This window comes from Muntiacus reevesi, chromosome 3 (genome assembly GCF_963930625.1).
Source record: "Muntiacus reevesi chromosome 3, mMunRee1.1, whole genome shotgun sequence".
In the NCBI taxonomy this organism is placed as follows: domain Eukaryota; kingdom Metazoa; phylum Chordata; class Mammalia; order Artiodactyla; family Cervidae; genus Muntiacus; species Muntiacus reevesi.
The window spans coordinates 263,087,662-263,108,525 of record NC_089251.1 but is presented as its reverse complement, the minus strand read 5'-3'; the positions used below and the strand labels follow the sequence as shown (position 1 = coordinate 263,108,525).

At 39.2% G+C, this 20,864-nt stretch overlaps 1 protein-coding gene across 3 annotated transcripts in view; it reads left to right on the top strand.

Moving 5' to 3' along the window:
• The window catches only part of HIBCH (3-hydroxyisobutyryl-CoA hydrolase), a 113,729-nt gene that overhangs the window by 88,897 nt on the left and 3,968 nt on the right, over positions 1-20,864 (top strand). For all 3 annotated transcript variants that reach the window (XM_065931941.1, XM_065931940.1, XM_065931938.1), the window contains 4 exons: positions 2,156-2,242; positions 6,673-6,731; positions 7,437-7,518; positions 17,213-17,332. In XM_065931941.1, the coding sequence (XP_065788013.1) occupies positions 2,156-2,242; positions 6,673-6,731; positions 7,437-7,518; positions 17,213-17,332 (348 nt within the window). The remainder of the gene's footprint in view (positions 1-2,155; positions 2,243-6,672; positions 6,732-7,436; positions 7,519-17,212; positions 17,333-20,864) is intronic.

Genomic DNA, 20,864 nt, shown 5'->3' with positions numbered 1-20,864 from the left:
GTGTTTGGGATAGCAGTTTAGCAGTATAACAGTATAAGTGTTTGGCAAACATGGGTCTGAATCCTGCATCTGCCCTTAAAGCTGTGTGACTGTGGGGAAGGTGCTTAAGCTCTTCAATCCTCAGTTTTCTTGTATGCAAAATGGAGATAATTAAATCTAGATCCAGGGCTGTTTTGCCTGGTATCTCCAGTGAGTATCTTTTAATGAATAATTGTAGTCTGTGTAAAAAAAAAAAAAGTAATATTTTAAAAAAGTCTAATATATAAAAATCTGAATTTATAAAAGAAGAAGGCTGAACGCTGAAGAATTAATGCTTTTGAACTGTGGTACTGGAGAAGACTCTTGAGAGTTCCTTGGATAGCAAGGAGATGAAACAAGTCACTCCTAAAGGAAATCAAGCCTGAATATTCATTGGAAGGACTGATGCTAAAGCTGAAGCTCCAGTACTTTGGTCACCTGATATGAAGAGCCAACTCATTGGAAAAGATCCTGATGCTGGGAAAGATTGAAGGCAGGGGGAAAAGGGGGTGACAGAGGAGGAGATGGTTGGATGGCATCACCAACTCAATGGTCATGAGTTTGAACCAACTCTGATAGTGAAGAACAGGGAAGTCTGGTGAGCTGTGTCCATAGGGTTGCAAAGAGTTGGACATGACTTAGTGACTGAACGACAACAGTGGCTTTTGTAAAGATATTTTTGAAAGGTTCTCCTGTTAGTTTCCCCAGTGCATTTAAAAGTTTGTAAAATATGATCTTAAAAACTCTTCTAAAAGGGTATTTGTTGTAAGGAACTTATCTTTGTCTTAAAAAAATTTATTTATTTATTTATTTATTAGTTGGAGGCTAATTACTTCACAACATTTCAGTGTTAAAATTTTTTTTTAAGCCACACGGTCAGTTTTCTTAGCACAGGCTAGCATAGTGGCAAAGGATGTGCAGATGGACAGTCTGGTTTTAAATCCTAGCTTGAATTTAGCCTCTTTAGCTCCAGTTTTCCCATCTCCAAAGTGAGGACAGCAGTCTTATCATAGCAGTTGAAACTCATTGTGTTAAATGTAACATGTGGCAGTTTTTAATTAAAATTGATTAAAGTAAAATTTATAGTTAAGATCTTTGGTTGCAATAGCACATTTCTTTTTTTTTTTTTTTTTTAATTTTTATTTATTTATTTTTTTTCTTTTCTTTTCTTTTTATTTTTCAGTGGGTTTTGTCATACATTGATGTGAATCAGCCATAGAGTTACATGAATTCCCCATCCCGGTCTCCCATCCCACCTCCCTCTCCACCCGATTCCTCTGGATCTTCCCAGCCCAACAGGCCCGAGCACTTGACTCATGCCTCCCACCTGGGCTGGTGGTCTGTTTCACCACAGATAATACACATGCTGTTCTCTCGAAACATCCCACCCTCCCCTTCTCCCACAGAGTTCAAAAGTCTGTTCTGTACTTCTGCGTCCCTTCTTCTGCCCTGCATATAGGGCCATCGTTACCATCTTTCTAAATTCCATATATATGTGTTAGTATACTGTAATGTTCTTTATCCCTCTGGCTCACCTCACTCTGTATAATGGGCTCCAGTTTCATCCATCTCATTAGAACTGATTCAAATGAATTCTTTTTAACGGCTGAGTAATATTCCATGGTGTATATGTACCACAGCTTCCTTATCCATTCGTCTGCTGATGGGCATCTAGGTTGCTTCCATGTCCTGGCTATTATAAACAGTGCTGCGATGAACACTGGGGTGCACGTGTCTCTTTCAGATCTGGATTCCTCAGTGTGTATGCCCAGAAGTGGTATTGCTGGGTCATATGGTAGTTCTATTTCCAGTTTTTTAAGAAATCTCCACACTGTTTTCCATAGTGGCTGTACTAGTTGCAATAGCACATTTCGAGTGCTCAATAGCCAGAGGGAAACAAAGATGAATGTCTCTCTTTCTCCTCTTCAGTTTTTTTCATCTTTATTCATTCCTTGCAAGGCAGCATTTGCTTTGTGGGAATGTGTGTGCCTTCAGCTTAAGCAAAAATTGCCTTCATTGACTCAGCTGAAGAGTGTCATAATTTTAAGACAAGGATTTTTATTAAAGAATAAGATTTCTTAAAAAAAAATTGTGTTTCTATGGGTTTTTAAATGTTTTCCTTTTTTTCCACCTGTAGTTGGGCATGTTAGAAGAAGATTTGTTAGCCCTGAAATCTCCCTCAAAAGAAAATATTGCAGATGTCTTAGAAACTTACCACGTAAAGGTAATCTTGTCAGTATTCTAACCTCAGATTTTAACTCATGGGAAAGGGGGAGTGACTGAAAAATTAGAAGTTGATGAATATTATAGTTTGTGAATATAAATAAACACACTGGGATTTATTTATGTTAAAACCTGATGGGAGTATCAGTGATTCACAATTGTTAGGACAGCCATCTGAGAAGATGACTTCTTTACCTGCAACTACATGGGTTGTTTTCTCGTTGCTGGTGAATTTCAGGGCATAGCCTCGTGACTGGCCCTTGCAAGGGCTTTTTACAACACACTGTGACTTTTCTATAATGTAGGTTCAATGTAGATGCTACTTGTGGAGCTGCTAAAGTGAAACTCTGGTATATGTCTGAATATAATATGAAGTACATTGCAGTGTTTTCTTTTAATTGCTTATGTAGTCTACCTTAAGTTTTCTTTTGAGCACTGAGAATCTATAAAGATGCTATATGACTTCTAGTTAAAAATGATATCAATAGATTGAATATATGCTCTCTCCTGAACCCCACTAAAATTATAATAAAGGAATAGAAAAGGCAGGAATCCACAAAGAGAAGCAGAACAGAAGAGGAGACAGTGGCAGGTATGAGATGTCACTATTTTGGAAGCTTGAAAGTGGAAGGATGAGGGCAGCTACTTATCCTTCAATGGGGGAAGCCAATAAGCAAACCAGTTCTTGCTGTAGACTCTTTGTAGGTACCAAGGCCTCTGACAGGGTGTCGCTGGCTAAGGGCAGGGCAGATGTTCTACTGAAAAGGTGCAGAACACATTAAATGGGAAGAATGCTGGCCTCTTTTCCTGGTTGGCTCTTAGATTTCTTACGTACCATCTATCTTAGTTTGGGCAGCCATAACAAAAATGCTGTAGACCTGTGGCTTAAACAACAGAAGTTTCTCATGGTTTTGGAGGTTGGCAAGTCCACAATCAAGGTGCCAGCTGATTACATTCCTGGTGAAGGCCCTCTTCCTGTTCTGCAGATGAATGCCTTCCTGCTGTATCCTCACACAGCAGAGAAAGTAAGTTCTCTCAGGGCTCTGCGTATAAGGGCACTAATCCCATCCTGAGGGCTCCATCCTCTTGACTTAGTTACCTACCATAGGCCTCACCCCCCACATACCATCACATCGGAGTTAGGGTTTCAATGTGAATTTTGTGGGGACACAAACATTTAGCACATAGCACCATTCCACTCCCAAGCAGTTCATTAGAAGGAAAAGAAAAAGTGTAGCTATTGACATTCGAGGACCCCTCTAATGAAAGAAACATTTGGGCCTTTGTGTGATCACCTCATAATGTATAGATAATTGACAGTTCTGTAATTGCAATTGACATTACAAAGCTTCTAAATTTTAGTACTTCACACAGAAAAACAAGGACTGTCAGGCATTAAAAACCAGAGACTGGCCAAAAAAGGTACTCGGAGGGAGTAGACAGTGCAAGGAAAAGGAAACTAAACAATTATAGATTTGGCTGTGTTTTTTTTTTTTTAGTCTTCAGATAGGAGGAAAATATTTTATCTGTGAAATAAAGAGCATCTGTTACTAAGAGAAATAGTTAAAGAATAAAAAAGATATTTAAAATATGACAGTGAAAGGGAGAAGAAAAACCCACAATAGATTAGACTAAAATTGGTGGATGAGGAAAACTCTAAGAGGATAATAAGATGAAAAATGAAGAGAAAGGAAGATTATTCCAGGAGGTCCAATATCTTAACTGTCAGGAATTTGTAATAGAGGATAGGAAATATTTAGAGAAATAGTTCCCCCTCACCCTAAAATTACCTAGAACTGAAAAACATGAGTAGAGATTCATGGGCCTTGAATACTTAGTGCTGTGAATATGAATGCAAACATGTGAGGGTTTCATCAGAGTTTGTCAAAACATTTGACAGTCTCTCGTGTTGCCAAGTTGGATAAATGTGGGATGGATTATAGTGTGTGGAGGTTGAAGGGCCTAATCAGAGAGTTCTGATAAGTGTGTAGCTGTTGGTCTGTAAGTAAAGTCATTTTGGCCTTATTCAGTGTTTTTTTTTTCAGTTATTTGGATAAGAATGTTGATGGCATTTTGATCAGATTGATTTGAAACTAAGAAAATAAGTTGGGTAAACATGTGGGCAAAAAAAAAAACCACTTAAATTTCAGAGTAATATGTTTAATAGTAAAAATATGAAATTTGAACGACATATGGGGAAACATTCCATGTGTTTCCTTTATTCTCTCACTACTACCATGTTCACAACACGTCTGACGCCAGACATGTTTGTTTTCCACATATTAGGCAGTTCTCCACAACACCAGCTGGGTGTCTTGTGACTCATTTCAGTGCTAACACTGCCTACCTGAGGTTACCATCAGATCACACAGCTCACGGGCCTGATCCCACAAGATGGACCGTCCTTTAGACTCCAGGTTGTCACCTGTACTTCTCACTGACTGGCAGTAAATTGGGGTTCTCATGATCCCCTCCTTGGCTTTGCTAATTTGCTAGAATGACTCACAGAACTCAGGGACACACATAGCATTTATTGGTTTATTATAAAGGATACGATGAAGGATATGAATGCACCGCTCAGTGAACAGATACACCTTCTGGGTGAGGTCCAGAAGGGCCCAAGCCCAGGAGCTCCGTCCCCATGAAGTTGGGGTGAACCACTCTCCCTGCATGTTTATCACCTTGGAAGCTTTCCAGACCCCATCCTTTGGAGTTTTTACAGAGGCTTCATTACATAGAGACAGTTGATTAAATCATTGCCCATTGGTGATCAAACTCAATTTCCAGTCCCTTTCCCTTCACTGGAGGTGGAGGAGGGGGAGGTGTGGGAGGGTGTGGACAGTGAGGGATGAGACTCAAAGTTCCCTTGGTTGGTTCCCCTGGGACCTGGGGGCTTTCCTCAGGAACATAAACAAAGGTATGATTGAAAAGGGCTTGTTGTGAATAACAGAAGACATCCATTTCATGAGGACAAAAGACCAAATATTATAACAAAAGATGCTCCACTTATGGATTTCCGTGGGTTTTTGGGAACTGTGAGCCTGGAATAAATGGCCAAATATATGGGTGAAGACCAGCTACATATTTTTTAAGTCACAATGTCACAATAGAGTTCATTGAATTTCAGTTCAGGGTACCAAATTCATAAGTACAGGATGGGAGAAATGTAGCCTACAATGGCACCAGTTTAAAAAAAGTCTTAACTGTTCAGTTGAAACCAGAAGCATAATAAGACTGCACCCAAACTAAGCCAGAGTTGTTGCAGGAAGGGGGACCCCTTCCAGGGCCTGAGAGTGGGCTCTTTCTAACACTCAGAAATGCATTACTGAGGAGACACACGTGCTGACAAAGCAAGAGATTTTACTGGCAAGGGGTGCCCTGATGGAGAGCAGGAGGGTGAAAGAGCCCAGAACTGCCTTGCCCATGGCTTGCAGTCTCGGGTTTTATGGTATGGGACTAGTTTCTGGGTTGTCTTTGGTCAGTCATTCTGATTCAGAGTCCTTCCTGGTGGCCTCCACATTGCTCAGCCAAGGTGGATGCCAGTGAGAAGAATTCTGGGAGATGGTAGGACACGTGGTATCTCCTTTTGATCTTTTCTGAACGCTTCTGGTTGGTAGTAAATTATTAGTTCTGTGTTCCTTAGGACCTCCTGTCCTGAAACATCTCACACAAATGGTACTGGCCAGGGTGTGTAGTTTCGGTTAGTGTGCTTCCCCTGACAGTTAGTCCCGTTGTATAAAGCATTGTTTCCAAAACAAGCAGGGGTATGCAGAGCCTTGTGCTGTGCTGTGATTCAGCCACCCCTGCAGCTAAGGTACTGTACCACACTCCTGGAGAATGAACTTCATAAACCCCTTAGTACATAAGGTGGCTCTGGATTGTAAGGGGACTCAAAACTGCACTGTGCAAGAAGAGATTAACTCAGGGGGATTAACTAGAACTATAAACAGGAGAGGGTGGGTTTTTGGTCCAGAATTTTTTCTTTAATCCTAATTATAGTTTTTCACGCACTCATGAGTTCTTTTCTGAGGTAGTGTTTTTCCCCTGGAGGTCAATGCTGTGGGGACATCAGAGATGTGGTAGCAATTTCTGTATCAGAAATTGGGGCAGGATGACTTCTGAGGTCCCTTGCAATCCTTAAATTCACTGACACACTTTGATGATGACATCATCATGTATAATGCCTACAAATAAAAATACAAAAGCAGTTTTTTTTTTTTTTGCTGTTGATACTTTCATCAAGTGCTAGTCTGGAATAATACATAGTCTGACTTTTGAACATACAGTGGTAGTTATTTATGAGACTGGATGTAATTTTGACTGAAAGTTATAATTTCCCTCAAAATATATCGTTAAATATGGTGAAAATTTTAAAGGTTTTACAAAGATTTGTATTACTTCAAATTAATTAAAGGTTTTCTTTTCAAACAGTCAAAGATTGATCAAGACAAGCCTTTTATACTTGAGGAACACATGGACAAAATAAACAGGTACTTAAAGAGAGATCTCAATTATATCTGTTCCTTTGGAAAGACTATATTAAATTGAATTTACTGACACTGTAATTGTGCTGTTTGACAGTGCACCGAATTCTGAGATCAGATAACATAGTGTTTGAAAGTGGCTTCCTGCCCACTCTTTCAGGGGGAAGTAAATTCATTATATTTAAGTAATCTATTATGCTGTTTCATTTTATCACAAAACATCTTTCTTTTTCTTTAATGGGAAAGAGAGGCTAGAAAATAACAATTAACTTGTCTTTTATCTTCATGAAGTCATCTTCTCTGAAGGTCTTATCAAGCTGGTCAGCAAAAAGTTTTGTGCAGTGTTTGAGAGACTGACAGATTGGCTGAAACATAGGGGGAGGGAAGAAACCACTGGGATGAAAGGCAACCAGCTTTATACTTTAGAAGCATCAGTTTTTTTTTTAAAAGTTCAGATGTCATTTATGTATATATAATAGATTCAAGAAAGCAGAAGAGAAAATTTAGGCTTTATTCATATTAGTGAAGGTAGATTGCAAGCACATACCCAGAGAGGCAGCATTTTATTTCATCATCCTGTAGTATAGGTTGGAAGTTTTTTTCATTTTTGAAATAAAGTTTAAGGGAAGTCTATGTTTAGATTCATTGCTATCATGGAAAGAAGAAATCGCTTGCATATTATTGAAGTCATATGTTTCCTTTTTTTAATAGTTGGTTCTCAGCTAATACTGTGGAACAGATTGTTGACAATTTACAGCAAGACGGTTCATCTTTTGCCCTGGAGCAGCTGAAGGTAAGAAATAGATTGTTTCTGCCCGGAGTGTGGTGAATTCTTGTGATAGAGCAGCCTCTGAGGGGTGTCAGGGGTCTGTGGTGCGGACGTAGCCCACTGCACAGTGTTTTTTCTGAACTCCATTGAGCATCAGAAAGTGGTTCCACAAAACCTTTACCTAAACTTAAGTGCCTTGTCTACCCACTGGATATTGACAGCAAAGCTAAGCTGTTTTTAGGTTCTTTGAATGGAACAGAGAAGGACTTCATAAGCATGCTTCATCTCCAGTAGTCCTTTTTGTCTTGAGGGAGAAATGTTCAGGGACATTTTTATTAGAAGGGTTGGATTGATGGACAACAGTCACCTTATAATTTATTGCAATTGTGACATTAAAATGTAAGTTATGTTAAACTTGCAACATGTCAGGATATGGTCTTATTAGCAGAAAGTTTAATAAGAAAGTGGTCCCTTTTAAACTAGCAAGAGGCTCCATCTTCAGCCATAGCTGAGTGCTAAGTGGTATTCCCATGTTAGCACACTTTGGTCTTTCTTCAACATGACTCATCTTGTGACAGCAGAAGAAAGCTGTTTCTGTGTAAATGAGTGTACACTGGACACTGACATTTGTGGAGCTATCATGTGACTGTTAAACTTATTTTACACTTCTAGACAAAGCAAAGAAAAAGTATGTTTCCTTATCCTGAAAAGACAAGGTGGTTTCTCATTATCTGATAGTATTTTTTAATTTATAGGAATAGCATTTCAGTTGTCAGATAACTTACTGACAAAAGTTTAAGTTAAACCTTACCTGTAAAGATGAAAACATTTCCTCATTTTTGAGGGAGTGTTAATTTGTCTCTTAGGATCTTATTTAGTATGGGGATTTTATTAACTTTTAAAATGAAAGTGAAAGTGAAGTTGCTCAGTCATGTGAGACTCTTTGCGACCCTGTGGACTGAAGTCCAGCAGGCTCCTTCATCCATGGAATTCTCCAGGCCAGAATACTGGAGTGGGTTGCCTTTCCCTTCTCCAGGGGATCTTCCCAACCCAGGTCTCCCACATTACAGGTGGATTCTTTACCAGCTGAACCACAAGGGAAGCCCCAAACAGCCATAGGTTTCCCTAATTCACAAAAGTAATGTTACCATTAACAACTCTCAGGAGTGTTTGCATAAATGTTGGTAATCATTTTCTATTTCAAGGATTCTGACTTGGAAGTTGATTCTCTTGGTTTCAGAGCAACACAGAAACCAGCATTCCTGGCCCCGCCCCGCCCAGCGTTAAGTATGCACTCGGCAGTTTCATTTGAAAGTAGTCATGGGGCAGCATATTATCTCATAGGCTCTATAGTACCACTTTAAGGCAGTACAGAAAAGCAACTAGCCACATTGTTTTAAAACCGCTGGCGTACCCCAAAACTGAGGGATGGAACTCTGATCAGTTTTTCTCCCATTCCTCTGGCAGCATGTTTATTCTGCATTCAGAGGAGGCTACTTGGCAAATCACCTATCACAGCTAGGATCAGCACTGAGTGCTCTCACTGGAAGGACCAATGTTCATTTTTATTCAGTTGACCTGCTCTGGTGAATGAATGTGGCTCCACATATTAGTATCTGCTGGGCATAACATCATATGGGGATCAAAAGTTCCCACTGAGGCTTCCCTGACAGAGTTTAGATATAGGGCTCCTTTTAATTATGCCAGCCGGAACACACACCAGAAAACAACCCGGAAGGAGGAGATAGTTTTTAGTGCTTCAGTGACAGGTTTGCAGATCATGTGTTTGAACAAATTTTAAAGAAGATTCTAACTCTGTGTCAGTAAACCTCAAGGATTACTCCTAACCCTGTGGACTTTTCAGGGATTCCTGTCTTCTGCAAGCCCAAGTGATCTAGGCTGTGTTGATGTTGGAAGTTGCAAACATCTGCTCTGTCTTAGGGGTTCTTTTCTCTCCTGGATTGTCCATGAAGAAGGACAGAATTCTTTTCAACATACTTGTTTATCATTAAGTAACATAAGGTCTTTCTTTAATCCTTTCTTTAGATTTTTAACTACTAATCACTGTTGGTCTTCCCTGTTGGCTCAGCTGGTAAAGAATCCACCTGCAATGCAGGAGACCTGGGTTCACTCCCTGGGTTGGGAAGATCCTCTGGAGAAGGGAAAGGCTACCCACTCCAGTATTCTGGCCTGGAGAATTCCATGGACTGTATAGTCCATGGGGTTGCAAAGAGTCGGACACGACTGAGCGACTTTCACTTTCACTATAGGATAACATATGGGCTTAAAAAATGATATAGGGAAGTGGTAAATTCTTTGCAACTGATGGGATTTTCATTGTACCTTATTTTATGGCTTCTAATGTGCTTTCTTAGATTTTCCTCTTAAGTTCCAGTATACCATTTTTCATTATTTAAATAATGCTTAAGTTTGGAATTCATCAAGCCTCCTGTCCTTCTTATGGGGTACGTTGTTCATGGTGCCAAGAATTTATTTGGCTGTGTCGGGTCTTAGTTGTGACACACGGGATCTTACTGCATCATGTGAGGTTTTTGTTGTGGTCTCTCTGGGTGTGCTTCACGGGCTCTAGAGTGCACAGGCTCAGTAGTTGCAGCATAAGGACCTAGTTACTCCACGGTTTATGGGATCCTAGTTCCCCTACCAGGGGTTGAACTGGTGACCCCTGCATTGCAAGGCAGATTCCCTGGACTGCCAGGGAAGTCCCTTCTGAATCACTTTTAAGTGTACAGTTTAGCATTGTTAAATATATTCACGTTGTTGTGCCACCAATCTCCGGAATATTTTCAACTTGCAAAACTGAAACATTATACCCATTAAAGCGTAACTCCTCATGTCCCTCTCCTCCCAGCCCCTGGCAACAACTATTCTACTTTTCTTTTCTGTGAATTTGACTACACCGGACACCTTGCATAAGTGGAATCATACAGCATTTTTTCCTATTGTGACTAGTTTACTTCACTTACCATGATGAGATACCAAGGTTCATCCATGTTGTAGCTGGTACCAGAATTTCATTCCTTTTTAAGGCTTAATAATATGCTATTGTATGTTTATGCCACGTTTTGTTTATCCATCCATCTGGAAGCATTTGGGTTGCTTCTGCCTTTTAGCTCTTGTGAATAATGCTGCTGTGAACATGGGTCTACAAATACCTGCTTTTAATTCTTTGAGTACACAGCCAGGAGTAGAATTGCTGCATCACATGGTTTCTATTTTCAACGTGTTGAGGACCTCTGTACTCCTCCCCAGAGCAGGTGCACCACAGACAACAGTACACAGAGGTGTCTGTTCTTCTGCATCCTTGCCAACGCTTGTTATTTTGTCTTTCTTTTTTTTCTCATAACCATCCTAGTGACTGGGCGGTGATACATCTTTGTGGTTTTTATATTAAATTAGCTGTTTGTTTTCTTGGTGTTCAGTTGTAGGTCGTGCTCTCCTGTTTCAATCTCCCTTTTCTGTTAATGAGACATGCAGGCTTGCCAAAGTAAAGAAGGTTCTTGGGGGCCAATCAGAGAAGTATTTCTTTTCCAGGATTACAAGTGATGTCAGTAATCAAAGGAATCATAAGTAGAAGAGGTTGAGACTACCTGCCTCACCTCAATTCTTAGAATGCTAAGCCTTAGGAGCACTAAGGAATGAAGTTCATGGCCAAGAGAGGCAAGAAGCAAGAGCAGGGGGCAGTGAGTCAGATTAGAGTTCAGGAAGGTGGTCTAAGCAAATGACCAGGGAATCCAGTGTTGCTTTTGACTTGTCCTCTAGGTGTTTTCTTGTTACTGATGTGGGACAACCTGCTGTGTTAAAGGCTTAGTCAGAGGGCATGTACGTTCCTTTTCCAGTACTAGAAAATTTATTAGATTCTTAGGTGTTTCTTCTCTCTAATCACCAATGTGAGATTTATGTGTGTTTTTATTTTACAATGCTCATTTCACGAAGAATAAAATGAAACTGTTTTTACTTGAAGAAGTTAACATACACCAATATGACAAGCCTCTTTAAAGAATTCGTGCACTGAAAAATTGGAGGAAAAATAGGAAAACTGAGAACATTAACCAGGGCATAGATTTTAAGAAAGAGTAGTAGCAAAGTATTAAAAAGAGAAACTTAAAAGGTTATTAGTCTTTCTGTAAGCTTTGAGAATTACCTGTACACTGTACTATTTAAGAATAAATTGACCTGTATTCAGAAAATTTGCTACAGGAATTGTTCTTCTGCTGTAAACAACTAGAGAACTGGACAAAATGTATGAAACAAGTATTTATAAACATTGGACAAAGCAGGCAGCACATGTGATTCCTGAGAGAAGGGAAACAAACAAGAGAGCCCTAAGACTGCACAGCTTTCTTCTTGGAGGAATTTCCAGGATATTGATCTGTAAACGTTATGGGTAAAACTCCACAAGACCAGGGAAAGAGTCACAGGAAAACAATAGTTTGAATAATTAGCAAGATTCACACAGGTCTGGGAAGTGTTCACATTGCCATGAGCCAGAAGATTTACACTTGAGCAGTGGGGATAAATTAATACTAGAGTGAAACTTGCTCTGAACTCCCAGGATAATTCAGTGGGGAGAAGAAAGCCTTTTCAACAGATGGCTCTGAAACAAGTGGATATCCATATGCAGGAAAAAAACGGTTATTGGCTCTTATTTTGCCCTTATAGGGAAGAAAAATTTCTCCATCCTCTAAGGTTCTCTGGTTGGTCTAGGAATCACACTGACATAAGACAGATCAATGGGAAAAGAATATACAGATTTTATTAAATTTTTACATGTACGTGGATGTCTGTACAAGAGAATGAAGACCTGAGGGATGACTAGAGCAGGAAGCTTTCATACCTTTTAGATAAAAAAGACAATACATTTGTGAAGAATTGACAAGACAAAGAACTTTTGGTTAGGAGTAGTACATGGTGAAGAAGTAAGCAAGGCTTATTTGTTCAGATTTATTGGCCCCAATGGAGAAGGAAATGGCAGCCCACTCCAGTATTCATGCCTGGAGAATCCCATGGACAGAAGTGCCTGACGGGCTACAGTCCATGGGGTCTCAGAGTCAGATATGACTGAAGCGAATTAGCACACACGCATTGGCCCCAAATACCCTGTTTCTGGTGATCAGGATGTCTTCCTTCCTCCTGGCACAGGGAGGGTACCTTTCACATGGGGGTTGCAGCTCCTGCTTTCAGAAAGAAAAGGAGGGTCAAAGTGCCCTTCTTATACCTCTTGTTTCCCAAATGCCTTTAACTCAAAATAATCAGTATGCCAAGGTGGCATATCTTGGGTAACATGCTTTGAGGTTCTTCACACCAGATGCCGTTCAAAGTGGATTACAATCCTAAATGGAAGCACTAAGACTGTACCACTCTAAAGGAAAGCTTAGGAGAAAATCTCGGTGACTTTGGGTTAGATAAGATTATCTTTTAATGTGAAAAGCTGGAACTGCAAAAGAAAAAAAAGTTGATAAATCTTTATTTAAAGTCAAACACTTTTCCTCTTTGAGAGACACTATTAGGAAAATGAAGCAACACTTTGGGAGGAAATATTTGTAAGACACGTATCTGATAACAAGACTTAAATCCACCATATGTGAAGAACTCTTATGACATAAGAATGTGAACACAACTAAAAATGGGAAGTGTGGACATTTCACCAAAGAAGATATGCAAATGGCTAGGTAGCACATGAAAAAATGCTCAGCATCTTTATTATTATTGTTGTTGTTAAAAAAATATATCTGTGCCAGGTTTTAGTTTTGGCTTGATGGATTTTTAGTTCCTTGACCAGGCATTGGGAGCATGGAACCTTAGCCACTGAAGCACAAGGGTAGTCCCTCAAGATCTTTAATCTTTAGGAATATGCAGATTAAAGCCATGATGAGATGCTGCTGAGCATCTATTAGAATAGCTAAGATTTAAAAAGTTGATAGTACCAACACTTGGTGTTGATAAAGATGTGGAGCACTTATATCTCATATTTCTGGCAGGAAAGCAGTTTTGCAGTTTCTTATGGAGTTAAATGTACACTTGCTGGAAAAATCCAACAATCCTGCTTCTAAGGATTTACCAAAGAAAAATATAAACGTATGTCTACACAGGTGCTTTTACTTACATGTTCATAGTAACTTTGTAGTTGCCCCAAACTGGAAACAATCCAATCCCTGGCAGTGTTGAATGAGTAAACAGATTGTGATAAATTCATACAGTGGAATATTATACTCAACTATAAGAAGGGATGAGTTGGTACATTAAAAGCTTGGATGAATTTCAGAAGCATTATGCCAAGTGAAAGAAGGCAGACACAGAGGATTACTTAATGTATGATTGTATTTTTATAAAATTCTAGAAAAGCCAGAACTGTAGGCACAGAAAACTGTTGTTCTGTGATAGAACTGAGGGAAGTAGACTCTTTGGGGTGATGGAAATGTTCTATATCTTTATTGTGGAGGTAGTTGTACAACTGTATACCTCAAAATTTGTAGACCTAAATTCACTTAAAATGAGTGAATTTTATTATATGTAAATTATACTTCAGTAAAGCTAATTATTTAAAAATAAAATGATATGCCAAATTGTGTTTTAAAGTTTGCGCTATAGAAGTGGGCATTAAATTTGCTGCAGTTTTGCTTTTTCTAGAACATTTGAGGTTATTTGTAGTCTTCACTGTTAGAAATAATGCTGCTGTGAACAATCTGGTCTATGTCTTCTGGTAACAAAGATACGCATTTCTGTATACACCTAGGAGTAGTTCTGCAAAATCACATGTGTTGTTAAAAGATACACTGAGGGATATTAAAATTTTTAAGTTTATTTGAGCAAAAATTGATCCAAATGGGCAAAGTCTTTTATGGAAAGGAGGTGGAAGCAAAGCTTATTTGATTGGCTGTAGCTTAAGCAGTAGCTTTATTTGGGAAAGCCTAAATTGGTTGTTTATGATTGGTTGTCCTTAAGTTTAGTTTTTTTTTTTTTAAGTTTAGATTTTTAAACTTGAGGCATTACAGCCTTAGATTTTGGTTTGCTTACAGGCTACTAAAGCATTAAGAGCACTTCAGTTGGATGGCCTCTGTTTAATTTAACAGTATGTACATTTATGTTGGTTACTGTCAAGAAGTTTTCTAATATGGTTGTACCAATTTACCTTGCATAGTAAGTTGCTCCACATTCTCACCAATACTTGAGATTACTTGTCTTTTTCATTTTAGTCACTTTGATATATGTAAAATAGCATTGCATAGTAGTTTTAATTTGCATTTCCCATGATGACTAATGAGGTTGAGTATCAATTCATACCTTTATTGACTGTGTGGTATCCTTTCTTGTGAAGTGTCTATTAAGTCTTTTATTATTACTGTTAATCTGTAGGAGTTATTTCTATGGATGTGGATGTTTCTATCCATATTAAGTCCTTTATCCAGTACATAAGCTACATATATCTTCCTCCTATCTGTTACTTGCCTTTTTTCTCTCTTAATGGTGGCATTTATTTCTGTTCAAAATGTGTGAAGAAGGTATCCTGAAGATTTGGAGCAGACCCATAAATGGGAGATTTCATTAAAGACTCTTTACGTTAATCGACCATAATGTAGGACAGGAGTTTGTTATTTGGGGGTTTTGATATCTGTTGTTTTAACTATGTTATTATTCTTACTAACTTCTTAAAAAGTGATTGGATATATTATTTTAGATTTTTCTTAAAAAATTAAAAATCCAACTGTATACAGTGTCTCTAATTAGTATTCCTTACTTTTTTTATTTTCTAAGTGTCATTTCCCCTTGTAGAAAACATTACTTCTACTCAAAATGGTTTCTATATTTTTTCAAATAATTTGTTTTGACCTGTTTAGCACTGATTTATTTCTCTTGTGCCTTGCAAGTATTTTAAAATATCTGCTATTCAAATTAAATGATTAAATAATTTCTATTGTATGAACAAATGATTTATTCTTCTTCTCTGACCTCTGTAATTTGAAAACTACATTGAATACTTCTTAAGTGAATACTGCCTGTGACTTCGAGAAGGTAATGGCAACCCACTCCAATACTCTTGCCTGGAAAATCCCATGGAAGGAGGAGCCCGGTAGGGTGCAGTCCATGGGATCGCACAGAGTCGTACACGACTGAAGCGACTTAGCAGCAGCAGCTGCAGCAACCTGTGACTTACTGAAGCTTTTCTCCATGGCATTTTTAACAGTTCAAAGAAAGTTTTTATTTTTTTATATTTTTTAAATTAATTAATTTATTTTTAAGCTATTTTTTTCTTTTGTATAGTTATTGACTCATTGGAAAATACCTTGATGCTGGGAGGGATTGGGGGCAGGAGGAGAAGGAGACGACAGAGGATGAGATGACTGGATGGCATCACTGACTCGATGGGCATGAGTTTGAGTAAACTCCGGGACTTTGTGATGGACAGGGAGGCCTGGCGTGCTGCGATTCATGGGGTCGCAAAGAGTCAGACACGACTGAGCTACTGAACTGAACTGAAGCTATTTTTTTCTTTTGTATAGTTATTTATTTATTATTTATTATTTTTGGCCGTGCTGGGTCTTCGTTACCATGGGGCTTTGCTCTGGTCGCGGCAAACAAGGACTGCTCTTCGTTGTGGTACATGGGCTTCTCACTGCGGTGCCTGTTCTTGTTGCAGAACGTGGGCTTAGGGTGCGCGGGCTTCCGTAGCTGCTGCCCTTGGGCTCGGTAGTTGTGGCTTCCGGCGTCTAGAGCACAGACTCAGCTTTTGTGGCACACAGACTTAGTTGCTCCGCTGCACGTGGGAGCTTCCCGGATCAGGGATCAACCCTGTGTCTCCTGCATTGGCAGGCAGATTCTTTTTTTCTTTTTTTTTCATTTATTTTTATTAGTTGGAGGCTAATTACTTTACAACATTGTAGTGGTTTTTGTCATACATTGACATGAATCAGCCATGGATTTACAAGTATTCCCCATCCCGATCCCCCCTCCACCTCCCTCTCCACCTGATTCCTCTGGGTCTTCCCAGTGCACCAGGCCCGAGCACTTGTCTCATGCATCCAGCCTGGGCTGGAGCAGGCAGATTCTTTAGCCCTGAGCCACTAGGGAGGCCCTAAAGACAGTCTTTAAAATAGTGATTTTGGTTTTTTAATGGAAGGATTAGAAAGTTCATCTCATAGTATGCTAATAGATTGGGAATATTCTGTAGTCTTTTATCAGAAGAGAGCAGGATTATATGCATTTATATTTTTTCCTATACCTTTATGTATTCTTTTGAGTTAGGTGAAGAATAAGCCAATTTGTTGCCTTTAATTAGCTTCTTAAGCTCTCAGTTCCTGTTCATTGTCTTTACCCTCTATTTAATGTCAGTATCAGCTCTACTTTTAAGGCATTTTTAAAGAGCAAAATGATCTAAATTTACTTGAATTTCTGTTAGTGTTCCTTCTTTTGAGATTAAATCTGACAGAATTTAAACTTTAGAGAACATTTTATATATATATTTTTTTTAATAAAGAAAAAATGATCTTTTTTGTGGTACTGGACTAAAAACTTTTGTTTGGTGCTTTGCCAGGATTAGACTAAGGCATAATCTTACTTTTGTGAGATTTTGTTGTACGAAGGTATTGTTAAGGAGCAAATTTTAATGTGATTTGTATCAAAACTCAGCTAGTTTATTATTAAAAAGTAAAGGGAGTATTGGGCTAAAGCTAGTAAAAAAATTCTTTTTTTTCTTTAATAGGTAATTAATAAAATGTCTCCAACTTCGCTAAAGATCACACTAAGGCAACTCATGGAGGGATCTTCAAAGACCTTGCCGGAAGTATTAACTATGGAATATCGGCTGAGTCAAGCTTGTATGGTAAGAATTTTTCTTTATTTTCATTTTCTAGTTGTGAAAGTCATATATGTTCATTATAGAACATGATAAATATAGAAAATTTATAAACAAGAAAATTGAAACTGTCTGTAAACCTACTCTGAAAATACAGTGGACCAGTTAGCTTAAGGTGTGTGGAAATACTAGATTGTTAAGCCTTTATGAAATAGCAGTTACATTTGCATGTAATTGTAAGAAGGACTCTGACCTCTTGAAATTCAAATAGAAATTATAACCATTTTCAGAAATTATATGCCATTTTCAGGCATAGGCAAGAAGCATAAATTCTCTAAATCTAAATATATATAAAATGCACAAAGGGAAGTTATTAGTCAGTTACATGTTTCAGTTAATAGACTAGCATTAAAATACCATTATGGATACACTTAAAATAGGCAATAATCACATAGAATATTATTGATTTCATGAAATATTTCAGTCATAGTGATTTCTTCTTCCAGATAAATTCTTTTAAAGCAAAATTATCTCTTTTGTGTTATGTGTAGAGAACCTTTGCATTAATAAACTCATCGCCTAAAGGAAATATTATGTTTAATATATAGAAAGCAGATATACCTAATGGACTTCCATGTCCTGGAATATTATTGTGAAGATACTCAAAATAGTTCATACAATCATAAATTAAGCTCTATTAGTCATATCTTGAGGTTACTCCATAGGATGTAAATTGCAGTGAGGTCTTTTATTATGAGTCAGTACTATGCTTGGTACTTTATATGCAACCTCTCCATTAAATATTACACTGTCTCTAGAAAGCAGGTATGATTATTGTTTCCACTTTGCAGCTGAGGAAACAGTGGCATAGAAAAGTACCCTGCCTAAGGTGATGCAGCTGTTCAGTGGCACAGACATGGCAGGTGAAGCCAGGTGGGCAGAGTCTTGACGACCACCTGGGACACCTCACCCAGTCCCTGTTTTTCACATTTAGTGCACTGACTGGATGGGTTGACTCCTTCCTTCCTTCATTCTCCCAGCAAATGCATTAGCCAAATGCCAGGCACTGTGCTGCGTATTACGCTGTTGTATGTTCTTGTTCTCATGTAATTTTTAGCTTTCTGAGACTATAAAGAACAAATAGATTGGTAAGTACTCTAAAGGAAACATACAAGTTTGGTGATAGAATGATGTGGGGAAAAGAGGGAATAAGTAGAGATAAGTAGGTCCAGGAAAACATCTTGAGATTGTTAGCTCACCTGTGACCTGAAGGGTGAGACATGAGCATGTTGAAAAGCCTTGTGGGTTTCAGCAGGGAGTGATTTGGTTTGATTTGTTTCAAGAAGGTAATTATTCCTGCTGAGTGATGATGGGGTTGGAGGGGTTTCAGAGTGGGGGTGAAGATCAGATATGAGTTTACTACAGTAATCCAGGTGCAGAATAGTAGTGGCCTAGACTCAAGTGGTGGCAGTGGTGAGGAATAAGTGGATTTGAGATAGATGTAGGGGATAGATTAGGTGATGGACAGGGAGGCCTGGCGTGCTGCGATTCATGGGGTCACAAAGAGTCGGACATGACTGAGCGACTGAACTGAACTGAAGGAGATAGATAGGCCTTGATGGATATGAAGGACAGAAAGCATTTAGGAGCTGGAGTTTACAGGTGTGGGTTAGAAATTTAAGTCTGAAAGACAGCACCAGTTTAAAAACAAGACTTTGGAGATTTACTTACTAACAAATAAGAGTACTTATTGCCATGTGCTCGGCATGAATACATAGGTGAACAAAACAGACATATCCCTCCTCTCATGGAACTTACTTTGCAGAGGGGCAGATAAACTATAAATAGATAAATTTGTTAAATATGTAGCATATTATTATAAATACTAAGGAGAAAAAGTTAATTGGGAAGAAGGGTATGGAATAAGGTGGATAGAAGTTGAACTTGTAGATAGGATGACCAGAGAAGACCTCACTGAGATGATGTTCATGCGTGAAAACCTGAAAGAAGTGTGGTAGTGAGTCATGCACGTGTCTGGAGGGCACCTAAGTACAAAGCTCTGAGGTGAGTGAGGGGTGGCCTTCCTGTTCTAGGAAATGCAGGTAGGCCTTGTGGATTGAGAGGAGCAGAGTGGTCGGTGGGTGCAAGAGAAAGGAGATCAGAGCTGACAGGGTAGGGAACGGCTGTGCAGAGCATATATGGCCTTGGAGGTCTTTTTAAGACTTTATAAGATTGCTGCAGGGGTGCCCTAATTCTCATGGCCTGCAACCAGAAAGGCAGGAATGTGGAGTAGGATTGCTATCATGGCTTTTATGGGATCATGTCCATACAGCACTGAGGGCAGAAGAACGAGTTCCTGCGAAGCTGAAGTTAAATTCATAGAAGACGTAATCGATTCCCTCTCCTTTTCACTTCATGTGGCTGCAGGTGGGGTAGTAATCTTCCCTGAACATGTCCTGTGCAGTAGTCATCTGTTTTAGCTCTGGCAACTGCTTGCTTTTGTTCTGAGTAAAATGGGAAGGCACCGGATGTGCCTTTGAGCAGTGGAGGGCCAGAATCTTATATTTTAACAGAATTGATTACTTAGGCACTGCTGTGTTGACTTTAGAGTGGATAAGATCATATCCTGATTCTGGGAAAGACTGAAGGTCAAAGGAGAAGGGGGAAGCAGAGGATGAGATGGTTAAATGGCATCATTGACTTGATGGACATGAATTTGAGCCAACTCCAGGAGAGAGTGGAGGACAGAGGAGCCTGGAGTGCTGCAGTACATGGGGTCACAGAGTCGGACATGACTTAGCGACTGAGTGACCACAGCAAGATCATATAGACCGAAAAGGAGCAGTGGAAGAGGAGGAGGACAGAGGTGGGAGGACCAGGAGAGCATGGTGTCATGAAAGCAGGAGAGGAGCACTCCAAGGAGGAGGAGTGCTGGGACGCCTCTAGTAGACAAGAATAAAGACATACTATGCAATGGCAACACTGAAGTGACAGGTGATTTTGGCAAGCCATTTCAGGGGTGTGTTGAGGCAAAAGTTACAGTGTGGTAAGTTGGGGAGGGGAGGGGAAATGAGTAAATGGGATGTGAAGAAGCTAAGACTGTGTTCATAACCTTTTCTTCTTGAAAGAGAAACAGGGGAGAAGCTGAGGCTGTGAAATCAAGTGAGATTCCTTTTTTATTTCGTAAAGTGGAAGTTACTAAAACATGTTTGTAAATGATTGGGAATGATCCAACAGGGGAAAAGGATTATGTTGATGCTACTAATAATAGTTAACATTTACTGAGCACTTACTGTCTGTCAGATGTTGTGTTGGGATATTGATTAAAATAATCTTAGGATGGAGGTATTGATATTATCATTTCATATAAGGAACCTGGGAAGTAGAGAAATTACTGGCCCAGGGTCATGTAGTTACCAGGAGATGAGCCCAGATATTTGAAGTGCATGCATTTAACCACTGAGTTATACCGTGTACACTGACCATGCCAGGAAAAGAGAGAGAGAGAGACCTCCTCAGGCATAGCCCTCGAGAAGAGGGCAGATGAATGGGAAGGCAG